Here is a 16,539-nt window from a genome sequence, read left to right as displayed (position 1 = left end):
CCCCCCCCCCCCCCCTTAGCCCTAGAAATTAAACCCAGGGGCACTCTACTACTGAGCTACATCCCCAGCATCCTACTACATTTTTTTTCCCCCTTTTAAGACATCCTTTCACTAAGTTGTCCAGGTTGGCATTGAACTTGTTATCCTCCTGCCTCACTTTCCCAAGTGGCTGGAATTACAGGTATCTGACTGACTTACTCTTTATATAACATGTCTGTATGTAAAGAAGGTACTACTAAGTTTAAAAAATTAGAAAGCTAGAATAAAAGTAAAATTCAGTAAATTAAAGAATTAAATGTCTTGAAATACCTTTAAGAGAGAAGAAATGTTAAATATAAGTTATTGAAATCTCTAGAATAAAGGGTGTGATAGAAGTGAGATGATGAATTGCTAAAGTGAGTTTGATGCCCCCTCACAAATACCTAAATTCTAAACAATTAGTGTTTTAAATGCAAAGAGAATATGCAGTGAACAAAGAAAAAAAATATTCTCATTAGGCATGACAAGAAAAAGCCAGTTATTTTATCCTGCATATGAAAGTTTTATGCTTTACAAAATAAATGTCAAAAATGTAAATGATAAATATAAAGACAAATGTAAATATCCACTGAGGAAGACATTCTTTGTGCTGTGGTGGTAGTATGACACAACTTTGATCATCTCATTGTGGAAACAGGCTGGTAAATGTGTGTATGTGTTCTTTCATTCTGTGTTCCATGTGTGGTAGTGTATCCCAGGAAACTAAATACCAAAAACGTGTATTATAAGCACAGCATTACAATGTTATGTTAAATGGCAAAGCAATAAAACTAGTCTCAATGTTCCACAGCAAGCCAGGCTCACTGGCATGCCCCTGTAATCCTAGTGGCTCTGGAGGCTGAGGCAGGAGGATTGCAAAGTCCAAGGCCAGCCTCAGTAACTTAGTGAGTCCCAAGCAATTTAATGAGACCCTGTCTCAAAATTTTTTTAAAAAGTAAAATAAAATGGGCTGGGGATGTGGCTCAGTGGTAAATCCCAAAAGAAAAAAAAAAAAGTTGCAATCAGTACCAAAAGAAAAAAAAGTTCCAAGCAACAAATGATTTATTATGATATTTACTTGATAAAATTATAGCTTGACAACTTATATGAAACAAAAATCCTGGGGCTAGGGATGTAGCTCAGTAGTAGAAACTTGGCCTGGCATGCATGAGACCCTGGGTTCCATTTGAAAGGAAGGGAATGAAGAGAGAAAAAGAAAAGAAAAATGCTAGTTTGTGTTAAGTGGAAAATTAGTATACAGCTTTTTAAAAATCTAGACATAGGAATCAAAATAATAATAGTTGACTAGATGATCTGACTATGGATCATTTTAATTTCTTTCCAGTTTGCAGTACTTTTTGGGAGGTGGAGGGTGGGGGAGTACCTGGGATTGAACCTAGGAGCACTTGACCACTGAGCCACATCCCCAGCCCTATTTTGTATTTTGTTTAGAGATAGGGTCTCATTGACTTGCCTAGCGCCTCACTTTTGCTGAGGCTGGCTTTGAACTTGCAGTTCTCCTCTCTCAGCCTCCTGAGCTGCTGGAATTATAGGCGTGTGCCACTGCGCCCAGCTGCAGTACTTTTTTGAAAAAAGTTTATCTTTTTTGGGGGGATGGGGGGTAGGCACTCTACCACTGAGCTACACCTCCAGCTCTTCTTTATTTTTATTTTAAGACAGGGTCTAAGTTGATGAAGCTAACCTTGAACTCGTCACCCTCCTTCTTCATTCTCCTGAATCACTAGAATTAGAGACATGTCACCATGCCTGGCTATGTCTTTGTTTTAAATATTTTAAGCTGAATATAAATTTATTAAGGCACCATTTGCAATAGTTCTTTGATATTAAATTCCTATTTTTCTCATTTTAGTATCCCCTATTTTACACTAAGGGTTACATTAAAACAGGTAATAGGACAAAAAATTTTCATCATCATCATCATAACTTGAATTTTTAAGGCTCTTTAAATTCATGGTTTATCCTTGTAACCACCTTGAAAATTTAAAAAAATTTAATAAAGTGACATTTCCAAAGCAGTACAGGTTAATCAATTATTCTTTGTTGGCATCTCTGAAGGACCCAATAAATGATAACCCTTTCCTTATTCAAGTTGCAAGTTACATGAACAAATAGTTGGCATATGGAGAAACAAGCATCATCTATATTACTGATAAAGACTAAATTCAGATACTTAACTCCTTACTCATCTATCTAGTAGTCCACCGGAGAGAAGGCCTGAGTGGGCAGGTCAGGCACATCTATCCAGGTTGATACATTCCATATGTGTTTGGCCAAATAGAGAGGGAGGGAGAAAGATAATCCTTTAGGTCAAGATCTTTGCTAGGTTAGTAACCCATTTAAGAAACATTAACTAGTCAACTCTCAATTACTCACCAACCAGGTTTCTCACTTCTCCAAGCTAGCAGAAAGTAGTGTGGCATAATGCCAGAAGTATTTAAGGAAGACTTCTCTTTATGGAAATAGAGAAGTGGAGAAAAGCCTAATTAACAAATGAAGAAGAAACAAAACCACTTAATTTTTGCCTGTTATTTATCATGTGAAGACTAGAAGCTTATTCTAATTTTTCTTACATCAGGGTGCAAAATGGTAAATATTTTTTCTCCTTGAAAGTCAACAACTCCAAGAATCAGTGGGGTATGACTCACTTTTTCTATTTTTTCTTATTTTTGTGGTACTGGGATCAAATCTAGGACCTAGTACATGCTAGGCAAGTTCTCTATCCCTGAGCTACACCCCCAACCCAGTGACTCACATTTTTAAAAATAAATTCTCCTTTGAAAAACCTGTTTTAAGTAATACAGAATGTTGGAGATACAAATATTTCTGACACATTTGTACTTTTGTTATATTAGGATAGGTTTTAAATACATATTCCAAAAGTTACAGAAGCATGAAGTACAGAATAAGCAAAAGCTGCCTGTTGGTTGTAAATTTGTACACCTTATGTTATCATTTTAGGTTGCCAATGCCATGAAAAACTCATTACCATTTGATGCTCCTGATTCTTCACAAGAGGGCCAGAAAGTGCTTAAAGTGGAAGTCACCCCAACAGTGCCGAGGATTTCTCGGACTGCAATTACAACAGCTTCAATCCGTCGGCATAGATGGAGAAGAGAAGGTAAGTACAAAATCCCCATAGTATGCTCATGGAGTCAAGTAAATTTTTCACTGTTTGTATAGACTATATTAACTCATGGTATTATAGCACTTTATATAATTAAAATAAAAGTTTTTTAGTTTTTAAGATAGCTCTTAGAAATGTGATTAAATGCTTACTGTTATATTATAAATATATGTGTACATAAGGTAGAAAGATGTTATACTGCTGTATAAATATTAAAACAAAAATAAGATCAGATGAATTTTTTTCTGTTTTTGAACTAGTAGTAACAACAGGAAAACAGTTTAAGCCTGCTAACTTACTGAGGAAAAAAATAAAAGGTGCATGTATGAGCACTGTGGGAGATAACTATGACAAACCAAACTAACAGTGTAATACAAGCTATCCATAAAATAATTGACTGTGGTTTTGGATTTATATCTTTGCATTTCCTTTTTTATATGTGCTGAACCCAGCAGTATTTCATAAGACATACAGTTCTTGAATAGTCAAGCTGTCTTGCCTAAGAGATATTAATTGCCATTTAATCCCTATTTTTCTGTCCTGTTCATTTGCAAACCTCACATTGTTCATCTGCTGCCTTATGTGCGTGCAAGCTATGCACACACATGTAATTATATAAATAGTGTTTGTGTTAATATCATATCCATATAAACATTCTCTTATCTGCCTGGGTCAGAATGCTCAGAAAAGAATAGAGCAGCACAAAAGCACTAAAATTTTATATGTTGAATCCCAGATGGCTTTGACTTCTCAAACGAGGCTGACTCGAGTATTCCTGGCTCCCCGATCCAACACGGCTCCACTGACCTAGGGATCAAACGTGTGCAAGAGGGGGAGGTGCTGGTGCGCAGGACCCCTGAGCATGGCTCGCCGGAGCCCAACTCGGCAGCAGCCACAACAGAGGGTAGGACAGAGATGAGGAGGCAGAAGTCAGTGAGGCAGTTGCTGGAGAAGGATCCTGGCTCTCTATCCCCAAGCAGAACATCTTTCCATTCTAGTGTGTGTTTCCACTACCCCAGGGTGTATTAGCTTCTCCTTGCAAAGCACCTCTCTTCCCTATATGCCTAGCACCAGGTTAGGTACAATCTTTAGTTACTGTTTGTGCTGGCCTGGAGTGTGCATCTCTGTGTAATCAAAGAACAGCTTGGCATGGCTACTAACAAGGCAGGGGCCTGTATCCAAAAGATTTGCAAATGCTTGGAATTTTTTCATTACTGAGCATGTTTATTCTAACATTTGGAAAGAAAAAATGCACCCAATGGACATGAGCCTTAATAGTTAATATAAATGTATTTATATAATAACTTATTCTTTAAAGATCTGTGAAGAGTTTCAAAACATGAGTATACTTGGGAAATTGAAATGGGGCTGATAATTTATCTGTAATTCTAGGATGTTAAATTAACATCTAATAAGAATTTCTTACCTTTTTGACAGAGTATGCTATATTGATTGAATTTTTATAGTCCTTGTGTTAAGTTGCCTAGGTCTAGAGAATTACTGACACTTTCCTCCATATACGTGCTGTCCTGGTGCACACTACATTTTATAATTCATTGTAAATCATGGTTCTATTATGTAGCTCCCAAATGGAATTGAAATGTATTATTTAGAGATCAGATATCCTAGTAGTTTCTTGTTTCTACAATGTAGGTATCTTGAGAATTTTTTACCTACCATCTTCCATCACTCTCTGTAAAAGAACATTTCTGTCCTCCAGGAAAGTATTTACTTGCTGCCTTGCATGGAATGCCATGAGTTAGCTTTGTGAAAGAGGGAACTGTAGGTAAATAGCTTTTTCATTACCCAGTGTGTTGCCACTGTGAAACCTTTATACTGATTTGCATAATAAACCATGTAGTTTTAAAAGAGGTACATATTTTTGCTTAAAGCAAAACATACATAAAGCAATTAACTTCCACCTTAAGGAAGTCTTTCTCTTTTTGGTGCATTAGAAATTTGAGCATGCTCAGTAAGAATTTAAACCTATACTCTGTGCCCTTGCCCATTTGCCCAGGACAGTCAACCTTCATTTTACAGTATTGCATGTGCATGATCTAGGAACCCAGAGAAGTTGGTACTGTTTCAGAGTCTTCTTTATATGGCTATGGAAGATGCAGCCTTCCCTTTTTATACTTTCCCTAGCAATCAATTTTAGTGAGAGTATGGAACCCAAAGTTGGCCTAAATTGAACAATATCTTATTTCTTTATATTCTTGATGATTAAATGAGCTACTTAAGAAGTATCTTCTACCATTGTTAGGACTATTGAAAGTATGTGTTAAATGTAGCATGGGTAATTAGTATTGATAAAATTATAGGAAGTGTTAGATTAGTCTGAAATATTGCTTCCAATTCATCAGAAGTCATACATTTTGAAAAAGGAATCAAAACAGTTAATTTCTCTTTAATATTCTATTGAATCCTATTAAATATTTAAATGCCTTATTTTCATATTTTTAATTACTGGTAAAATGTTAGCTTTAGTGAGGGATTGGTGATATAAAACCACAAGGAAAGGGGAATAAATTTGTTTCTTTTTACTGGGGATTGAACCCAGGGGCACTTTACACTGAGCTACATCCCCAGCCTTTTTTATTTATTTTGAGACAGGGTGTCATAATGTTGCTTAGATTCTTGCTAAATTGCTGAGGCTAGATCCTCCTGCCTCGGCCTCCTGGGTTGATGGGATTACAGCTGTGAGCCACCACATCTAGCAGGGAATAAGTTTTGAGTGTGTTTGAAATTTCTAAACAATTATCTTACCCTTTAGTCTAGCTTAATTATAGTTTTAAATCAATATTAATAGAATAGGAAAGGCAATTTTTTTTTTTTACAGATTGTTCTTTGGATCGTGAGTAGTATTATAATTACCTAGAGAGAAAACTAAAAGAAAAATGTTTTGAGAATTGCCTGTTTTCTTTCTTAAGGTTTTTTAAACAGAAGGAAGGAAATTACTAAAACCTATGAGAAGTTTTGGTAATTCTGTAGTATGCCAGAGCTTTTGAATTAATGTAGACAATTGATCTTTTAAAAATGTTTTAAAGTATGATGGTTTTAAATAGTTTTATAGTTAAAACTGTGATATTATATGTTGAAATTCAGGGAGAATATTAACCTATCACCTACCTATTAAACTGAAGATGATTCCTATAATTAAAGTATAGTCATTGTTCCATTATAATGAACCATTTCCTAGTACATAAAATACCAGTAGGTTCTCTTGCATGGTGGCCTTCATGTTACCATCATCTCTTTTATGGCCATATTGCTTTGGCATAAGATCTGCATGTAGCAAGATTCAAAGCTAGCACTAAATCTCTCAGTCTCCTTCCTAATTAATAGATAAATCCAATGATATATTTCTGTTCATTCCTTGTTTTATATTACCAATACTACTTTTGAATTAGTAACTATTTCTTCTTGGGCATTTTAGAGTTCTTTATACTAATTTTAAGTAAATTACTAAAACGATATGTAAATTAAAGTTTCAATTTTCATGGGACATTATATACAGTTCTCTTGAAGAGGTTGAGAGACATGGTGTCAGCTGCTACTTTTCTTAGTAAATGCATTTTCACATAGCTTTGCATGATTAAACATTAAATTGCTGGATATATATATGTATATATATATAACAAGGTGCCTTTTGCTTTAAGGATAGCTTATTTCATTCTTTAGAAGGAAAGAAATAACAAATCCATGAGAAAATATAACCAAGAATGTATTTTTATTTTTCCAGGTACTATGTTAAGTAAAAGATTGTGTTTTTAATATTTTATATATCTTTCACTTAGGTAACTTGTATCTCAAAGTAATATTTGTGTAGATTATTTCCTAACATTTTACTCTAACTATAATGCTGGTATCTATTTTGTAGATTTGATTAAACTTATTTGCAGTCTGGGAAAAATATCAGTTTTTGAAAGAAGAAAAAGTATGGTCATATAGTCTCTTAGAAAGTAAATACAATCAATGGGGAATTGGGCTTTCTGGAATAGCATGATCAATGTATTATATATACTTCTCTTCCCACAAAAACTCAAGATACAGATTTTTATGTTAACTACAGTTTATGTGTGAAATGTAATGGGGCATTATAATATTTTGTGATTATAAAAGTAAATAAGTGAAATAAAGATGTTGTGTCCAACTACAAATAAAAGATTAAAATACTTTAAAAAAAGTAGTACATCTCAATGCTAGAATCTAAAATATTAAAATATATAATGTAGGAAATGAAAATCATTCTTAAGTATCCCTGCTAGTTTTTTACCACTGTTCCCTGATAATGTTTTCTTCATATTAATTGTTCAGGAAAGTATGGAAACCAGTGAGTAGTCCTGTCCATAAGACAAAATATGGTTGTGAAATTATTGGAAGCAATGTAGTTTCCTAGATTTGAGTTAGAAAATCTATTAGTTCAATATTAAAAGCCTTTAAGCCATAGAGAAGCAGTTAACTTGATAAATATAAAATCTTATTATAGTTTTGGCCTATAGGCATAAATCAGGTTTTGGTATAATTCTAGGTAACTGAAATCGGAAGAGTCCCTTTTGTACATTTTATGGTGGGTTAAAGAAGATATGAGGAAAAGGTTTCAATTGTTTTACAATAGGTAAATATGTTCATGTCAAATGAAAAACAGTATATTATAAAGAGTTATAAATATAAATGTATTTATATATTTAATGTATTGTGCCTGGTTTTATATGCCTAAATATTAATAGTATATTAAGTAAGTTTGTGAATAGTTTTATAAAAACTGAAGTAATTAAAACTAAATGAACACAATAAATAGTATATTAGAATTCTGTATAGATTTATTCTCCTAAATTACTTAGAAGTGTTGATAGTAAGATCATTATGAACTCATAGCAAGTGTTAATCAAGAAAAAGGTCAGTGTTGTTATTCACAACTGCTACTTAATTTAGCTATTACTAAGTCTTTCTGATTTATTTTTTAGGTGCTGAGGGTGTAAATGGAGGAGAGGAGTCTGTAAACCTGAATGATGCAGATGAAGGATTTTCATCAGGGGCTTCCCTCAGCAGCCAGCCAATTGGGACCAAACCATCCTCTTCTCAGAGGGGAAGCTTACGGAAAGTAGCAACTGGGCGTTCAGCCAAAGATAAAGAAACAGCTTCTGCCATCAAATCCAGTGAGATCCCTCGAGATTCAGTAGTTCGCAAGCAGTATATTCAACAACCAACTGATCTTAGTGTAGATTCCATTGAACTGACACCAATGAAGAAACACCTGAGCCTGCCTGCTGGCCAGGTGGTGCCAAAAACCAATAGTTTAAGTCTAATCAGGACAGCCAGTGCTTCCTCAAGTAAATCATTTGACTATGTAAATGGCAGTCAAGCAAGTACCAGCATTGGGGTTGGCACTGAGGGAGTTACTAATCTAGCAGCTAATAATGCTAATCGATATTCAACTATCAGTCTACAGGAAGACCGGCTAGGTCAAGCTGGTGAAGGTAAAGAGCTCCTCAGCCCAGGAGCCCCCTTAACCAAGCAGTCTCGATCCCCAAGTTTCAATATGCAGCTAATATCCCAGGTGTAGTTTTGACATCCTCTCTCCGCTTACCTTTTAAATGGAACATTTCATTGTATAAGAAGACACTCATCCCACATTGTGAAAATATTGGTCATTGTAATCAGATTTGATTTAGTTTAGGTATCTTCATACTGTATTTTGTATGAAAACAGCAATAAGGTTTTCTTTTCCCTCCTTCCTATATCTTCTCTTCACCTGTACCTTGTAAATGTGTTTGTGAAGCAGTATAACACGTTTGCCTTTTCCATGCCTTCCTTTTTCCTTGGGTGATGTGCAATCCATCATAGGCTGATTGGTCCCATTTCAACACTGTGAGACTGAGGATACACTAGAGGAAGTGGTGTATATGATCCTTATGATTCTTTGGCTTTTGTTCAAAAACAAGACAAAACGGGTTTGTTCACATAATCTATAGAACTATGAAGATTACTGGATCATATTTTTTTCTCTCTTAACCAGGAGTGCCTCAGAGGTTCTGCTATGACTTGGGACTTCTCTGAGTCTGTGCAATCATTTTCTTGAGAAGCATGGGGAAAGGTGGTGGACTGCTGCACTTTTTCATTAAAATGAGGGTAGCTCTTTTTTTCCCCCATTTTCTTTATCCCAAGGACTTAGTTGTTCAGTTACTGAGGCATTTAAATCAATTTGTAGCCACCTCCTTTGGGAGGGTGGGGCTCTAAGTTGATTGTGTAATTGATAATGCACTTTCTCAATGGCTCTCTAGTCATTATTAACATGTCTTCCCTCTTCCCACAAGGACTTAAGATCATTTCTGTCCTTAAATTTTGAACAGCTAACAAATCAGAGAATTCAAGGAGCATGTTCTATTTCCCAGGAATGATTGACACTTTGGTGCTGGGGTTTTGTTGGGGGAGGGGTGGTTTTTGTTTAGCTTGTTGGAATTGTGTCTGAGGGGGGTTTTGATTGGTGTTTTCTTTTTCTTTGTGAGCTGATGATGACTGAAGTAGAACTGTACGTCTTCAGGTAAAGAGAGGGATTTCTCAATCCACTTTCTGTGATGTTAGACTCTTGGAGAAACCCTTTCAGCTGCTTTCTAGATGTACCTAAATTCAGTCAGACATTTTGGATTAATAAACCTAAAGTCCTGATAGATCATATACTCCAAGGAAATACATCAGGGACATATAGTTGGCTGAAAACACTGATGCTTCAATGTGACACATTTTTATAGAACATTTCTACCAGGGGGTACTGACTTGATTTCTCCTATAAGGACTACACTGCCTTTGTGTTTAGTATAATGCAGTTTGTGTATCTTCTAATCTGCAAAGTTTCTCATTTTTATAAAACTTTGAAATCATGCCAGTAAGCTAGATGTTGAATGTATGTAAGTAGCATTTGGTAACTGCTATAAGGCTACAGAAGTACATTATTGACTTTAAAACATTTTTTAAAATTCTGATTTGATTGATAAGATTTATTATAACCTCTTCTGGGTCTCAAGCTCTAATGTTTGAAAAAGACTTGGTTTTTGAAAATCAGTATTGTGACTTGAACTGCTATAAATTATCCTTCCACAAAATACAGTTATTAGTGCTTTGTGCATTTACTTTATTATTGTGAAAGAAAAATGAGTTTATAGAAAGCAAGTATTCTCCTTATTAATGGTTTTAAATTTTATCTCTACCAATTGAAATTACAAATAATTTTGTGATAATAACTAAGAAAATGCCCTTTTTTTTCACACCTAAAATCCCCGTTGTTTTCAGTTGTAAGAGCATTAAAAAAAACAGGGTGTTAGCATGTTCATAAGGATTTTAATTTGGTGGTCTGTAACATTTTTCAGCTCATATGAAAATGAAAAACTAGAACCTGAACTAGTATCCAGAATATTGCCAAAGTCCAGGCAAAAGTTGATGGTTTATGTATATGTGTATGGTATGTAAATATATCACAAAGATATATTTTAAATATTTAAGAGATGCCAGGTAAGTGAAAAGAAAATTTTGAACAGCCAAAATAAATGAGGCATACAACTTTATAGCATACTATAAAAGTTTCAGGTATGTAAGGAAAGGAATATTGTACTCACCAGGGAATGAGATCTTGGCTATGGCCAGAGTTTCCTCATTTTATGGCAAAAATACCTGGTTTATATAGGCTGTTTTTAATTCAACAAGTTGTGCACGTATTGGCATCTAAATCAAGCATTTGAATTAAAAGCACAAAAGAAATACCAAATAAATGAAATTACAGTAAAAGCTATAATAAAAATTCTCTTTAAGAATTCCATTAAGATCATATTACTAGAAAGCAAACTAAATGTGTAGCGAAAAGTTAAATTTAACTTAGGAGAGACTTTTAAATATGAAAATATTTTAAGAAATCATTTGTTATATCTGCAAAATTAATTTGAAATTTTTTCATCTTGCTACTATGTGCAGTATGCAGTAGCCTGTAATCACAGAACTAGGGAGATTAAGGCAAGAGGATGGGAAGTTGAAAGCCAGAATTAGAAGCTTAAATTAACAAGACCCTGTCTCAGAAAATTAAAAGGACTTAGTGGTAGAGTGCCCCTGGGTTCAATCCCCATTATCGCAAGAAAGAAAAATTCATCTTAGAGGATTTTATTTATCTGTACGTGTATACGTGTGTGTGTGTGTGTGTGTGTGTGTGTGTGTGTGTGTGTTGCTGAACCCAGGGCCTTGTGCGTGTAAGGCAAGCACTCTATCAACTGAGCTATATCCCTAGCCCCAACATATAGATTTTGAATGTACACATACCCATTAATGTTTCAGGACCCTGTAACAATTGTTTTCTTGTAGGTGATATTTGGCCCCAATGAAGAAACATTTCATTTAGTTTAGACTTTCCATTCAGGGTCTTAAGAGATTTCCTGTATAAGATATAGTTACAATGAAAAAAGTTTAACTATCAAAATTTCAGGCTTTTAAATTCCTTTTGCATTATTTATTAGTATTTAATATACTTTTATTTCAGGTATACAAATACACGCCAGCAATATTCATTCTTTGTCCTTTAACAGTCTTTTATTTTATATTTTTTATACCTCCTTAAAAAAGTTTACCCATCTATGAAAAAGACACTTAGAAAATACTTGTTTTCTATAATAAAACTATTTGGTGCCATCTGTGCCAGGTTGAATTAAGGAATATAAAGAAATACCAGAAGAGTTTGGGAATTCTTTCGTATGACATTAATTTTAAGATCATATTACTAGAAAGCAAACTAAATGTATACGAAAAGTTAAATTTAACTTAGGAGAGACTTTTAAATATGAAAATATTTTAAGAAGCTAAGGAGGAAATAGTTGTAATTTAATATCCTGATCCCCTATCACCACCCTTACTTACCAAATCCACTCTTCTGTGCCTATTTATTATAGAATCAGAATTTGTGTGCTAGAAGAGACCCTAGAGATAATTAGTCTCCCCACACACATTCATCCTCAGGAAACGAGACTCAAAGAGGTTGTGACACTACAAGGTCGTATAACTAAGAAGCAGAGCCAGAATCAACCCTCATCTCCCATGAAATGCATATTAACACCCCACTGCCACTCTTTATCCATACTATGGTAAATATGGTACGTAAATACTTTCCATCTCTGCAGCTTCTTTACATTTCTGGTCTAGTAGCTGGTAAATACAACACATTAAGAAAAGTATTAAATCCAGAAAAAAATGTAGAGTGATAAATGTAGATGGGGAAGTATTAAAAAAATAGGTATCTTTTACAAATATAAGGATAGGTACATTCTTTAATTTACGCCTTACTCATTTTCTGCCACATAATGATGATATGCTGCCATGTTGTTTATATTTGTGGGGATTTATTTAAATGCAAAGTAAGCTCAGTGAAATGGTTTTGTTCAGTGTTGTAGCTATTTTAAAATAATTTTTGAATCAGCCAGCTTTCAGCAAATAAGGTGGCCAGTTCATTGTATTTCATAATGGAGTATTGTAAAAGCTTAAATAAATCTGATTCCATTGATTTCTAATGTAAAGAGAGATTGGACCTTAATGTGCTTATAGAAGATGAAAGCAATATTTCCTTATATGACTGAAAAAAATGTTATGGTGTGAAGCTTATGATTCCATGATGGAATAGTGAACATCTCATTAAGTGTATATATCACATAAAATGTCTTAAATGCAGTAGTCAGATACATAAGCTCAATATTTCCAACCTGTAGTCTCGAATTCCACTTAGTAGCTTTAAATTAATTATTTTCTAGACACTGGAATACTGAGAATAATTTCAGATTGTTTTGTTTGCACTATTTTTGTGAATATTTTAATGAAGTGGGGTGTTTTTTCCTACCTCGATTTGTGAGGTTTGTATGGGTCCACTTTTGTGTACTTTAGTTATTGACAGTCATTTGTGTCATTTAGTTTTCTGCATGTTCATTTGTAAATAAAAATATTAGTATCTGTCTTTATGGGTAGCATATTGTAAAAACACTGGCAAGGAGGATCTCTCCATTTCTGATCATGGATTATATTACAAAGTAAGTTTGGTTTTCTGGAAAAAAAAATCAGTATTTCAGTTACTTGTCTGTTTTTCAGTTTAAAAAGTTCAATAAGTCATGCCAGTGATCAGAAAATCTATAAGAATTTTAGGGTACTTTTCTTAAACAGTCTGAACATGAGACTTTTTAGCTTTCAAGTTGAATGATTACTGTCATTGTTTCACCACCAAGTTGGTTGAGACACTTATTTGTACTACTTTAATTTTTTAAAAGTGCTTTTTAGAAATAAGTTGTTTGAAAACCAACTAAATACTGTTAGTTTAGACTCTTTAAAATTAGAATATTTGTCAGATTATAAGGAGATAGAATGCAGTATAAAACTCATAGTGCTAATAAAATCATAATGAATCTCCAGATTGGTACAATTTTCCATGCTAATATGGTCAGAACTGACAACATAATACAAATTTTAGTATTACTTGCATTGTGTGTATCTAATGGGTATATCAAACTGGCACTGAACATTTATAGGAAAATACTGTTCATTACAGGAGACACTTTCTAACCTCCCTGCCCATATAAGCACATTTTTTCCTAACCCTGACCATACAACAAAATTTTGGTCATTTTTTCAGTATTTTTGTAATCTTAGGCATCAGTCCCATGAGAAACATACACAAGGGCAAACAATTCAGAATAGAAATTAGCAGAAAGCTAGGAATGATATGAAATAACTGGCAGCATAGTACAGAAATATGTAGGTTGTTTTGCTTCTATATTTTGAGAAAATGTGTTCATGATGTTTACAAATTAAGGCATACTTATATGTCTGCTATTATGCTATTATATTTAATATAGATTTTACCAAAAAGTAGAATTAGGTACAGGTTAAGTATAAATGAGTCCTTTTTAAAAACTCTGTATTTGCAGGTAGGCTTAATAAAGAGATCCTTTTATTTTCAGAGAAATTAATTTAATTGGACAATCCATCCATCCCCAGCTAGTGAACTGATATCAATCTGGTTTGTTGTATTTGAGTGTGAAGAGCTCAGTGTTAATTATATCAGAGAAAATTTTTTACATCTTCATTATGGATTTTACCAAAGAAAATGTTATTGACCAAATGTAATTTTTAAAGCACCTCTTAAGGAATAAAGCCCATCTGACCTATACACAGGATTGCATACCCTGGGGAAAATATTAAAAGATTATTTGACCTGGAAAACAAGTATACAATAGTTATAAGTTTCCAATTGAGGTTTTCTTATACCAGTAAGATATCAATATTCTGGCAAAGTACTATTTAAAGGCTAACTACAAATATTATTCCTTATGGCACATTTTCACATTTTCTTAAATAAAACTAAGGATTTGGCTTATCAGTATTGAACAAAAGGGGACATTACTAAAATTGGTATATTGTGTGATATTATAGTTTTTAAAATGTGGAGGAAATTGTGGAAATGCACCTCTTTGTTCAGTGGTAGTTATTTCTAATAAGTAGGATATTGGTTAAACTGGTATGGTTTACAAAATTTACGTACATGATCAATTTTTTTCTTTGTATAAAAACATTGGTTTAAGAAAAGCTAAAATACTAATTTTTTAAATGTATAGATAAAAAAACTAAAGGTTTAGTTGTTAAATGATTTTTGAAATCATGAAATATAATTGTAAATTAACTGATGTTCCAAACAGGTTCTGTATGTATTATCTTTTCATATATCAAAGTAAGGAATGTATTGATCAGCTATCTTGGAAAGAAAAAATTGGCTTTCTTATAATGATTGGTGTTTTTTTTTTTAAGTTTTATCTGAAATCACTCAATAATCTCATAATCTGAATTGACAGATTATGTTTCATGTGGTGTTTGAAAATATTTGTAATAAGTTCATCTACTACTTTACATTGAATCTTTTTTGATTATTACACTAATAATTACACTGGCTTTATATTCATTTTAACTGGCTAAATGAAACAGTTTTTATGGTGCAGATTATTTTCCCACTGTTTTTCTCAAGATAATTTGGCTTTTCTGACCTGCAGTTTCTGAAAGATTTTTTACTAGTGTGGTTTTATGTAATATGATCTCTGTAGCAATGGACAAGTAAAAGGAAATATCCACAAAATGTTTGTTTCATAAAAGGATATGGGATGTTATAGATCAGCTCCTGTTTTGTTGTTTTACCCAGCCTCAACCGATAGCTTGGAATAAATTTCCCAAGTATTCAGAGAATGAGTGCTGGTGAAAGTTTAAATAGGATAGGCATGTAAAAATTAATTTCTGTTAAGTGATGACCTTTCAATCCAGGACTAGTAAAAAAAAATCATTTTTCTTTCAGAACTGAAGGAAAAAAACTGCACATTTAAGATCATATTTACTGGTGCATGTAAGCCATTATCCTGTCTTACTGAACTGATTAATGCTGTTGATTGTTGAAATGTGAAATGTAGTCACTGTTGACCTTGTAAATATCTGCCAGAGATGAAAAATATTTTAAGTTATTGTAAATAAAGATGTATAAAATTCACTATCAGTCTGCAATGCAGAAACATAATCTAAGATGTTAAATATTGTGTTTCTTGAGAGATGTGTAATTTGCCCCTAGGTGTATCTACTTACATTAAGAATGTAAATTTTCTTTTGTACAGGATAAAAATATAGCTTTATTTGGCTTTTAATTGGATTTCCTGGGGTTGATTTTCTTACCTAAATAGTCCTTTCATTTACAGAAGTTCTTCTATTATATTTTCTCAAAGCATGAAATTTTATTCATGTAAATCTGAACCTTTATATTATACCCTACTAAATAAAGTAAGGCAATATATAAAACTTATTAAAATATGACACAATAAGAAACAACTTACAAAGGCAGGAATTAAAAGTAATACATAAAATGTGTACCGTATGTTTCTGTATGTTATTTATAGGGATACAAGTTTAGCTTTGTACTAATTTAAAGCAGCCAAATGTAAAGAAAGAAGTAAAATTAATTACATGATTCTTCCTTAAGATTAAACAAATCAGCTTTTCAGTGGAAGCACAACTATATCTAGTACTGAAAATATTTATTAGAAAATTTTCTTACATGGATCCTTATAAAGAAGAGCCAACGTTATTAACAGTACCCTTTTACATAGACTATGGTGTGTAAGTTATTTAGTCGTCTTCTGCAACATGAATTTAATCAAGGGTTGAGGCCCATGCACACTTTTCCTTTCCCTTTCTTTATATGGACTTTCTAGAAAAATCGCTCAGCCTTTTTTTCCTGATGACTCTTATTCCTTGCTATGGACCAAAGCTTCACAAAAACACATTGGTATTATTATTATTATTATCATTATCATCATCATCATCATCAT

General features: G+C 33.3%; 1 protein-coding gene across 13 annotated transcripts in view; it reads left to right on the top strand.

Annotated features, from left to right (window-relative positions):
* The window catches only part of Fam126b (family with sequence similarity 126 member B), an 81,541-nt gene extending 65,683 nt beyond the window's left edge, over positions 1-15,858 (top strand). For 12 of the 13 annotated variants that reach the window (XM_048808278.1, XM_015481230.2, XM_048808275.1 and 9 more), the window contains 3 exons: positions 2,998-3,157; positions 3,900-4,067; positions 8,131-15,858. In XM_048808278.1, the coding sequence (XP_048664235.1) occupies positions 2,998-3,157; positions 3,900-4,067; positions 8,131-8,729 (927 nt within the window). In that variant the 3' untranslated portion in view covers positions 8,730-15,858. The remainder of the gene's footprint in view (positions 1-2,997; positions 3,158-3,899; positions 4,068-8,130) is intronic. The other variant, XM_048808279.1, reaches the window with a different exon arrangement.
* Positions 15,859-16,539: the final 681 nt, after the last annotated feature.

Source organism: Marmota marmota, unplaced genomic scaffold (genome assembly GCF_001458135.2).
Source record: "Marmota marmota marmota unplaced genomic scaffold, marMar, whole genome shotgun sequence".
NCBI classification, from domain to species: Eukaryota; Metazoa; Chordata; class Mammalia; order Rodentia; family Sciuridae; genus Marmota; species Marmota marmota.
Note: the sequence above shows the minus strand (reverse complement) of the source record. Positions and strands in the feature narration are given on the sequence as shown.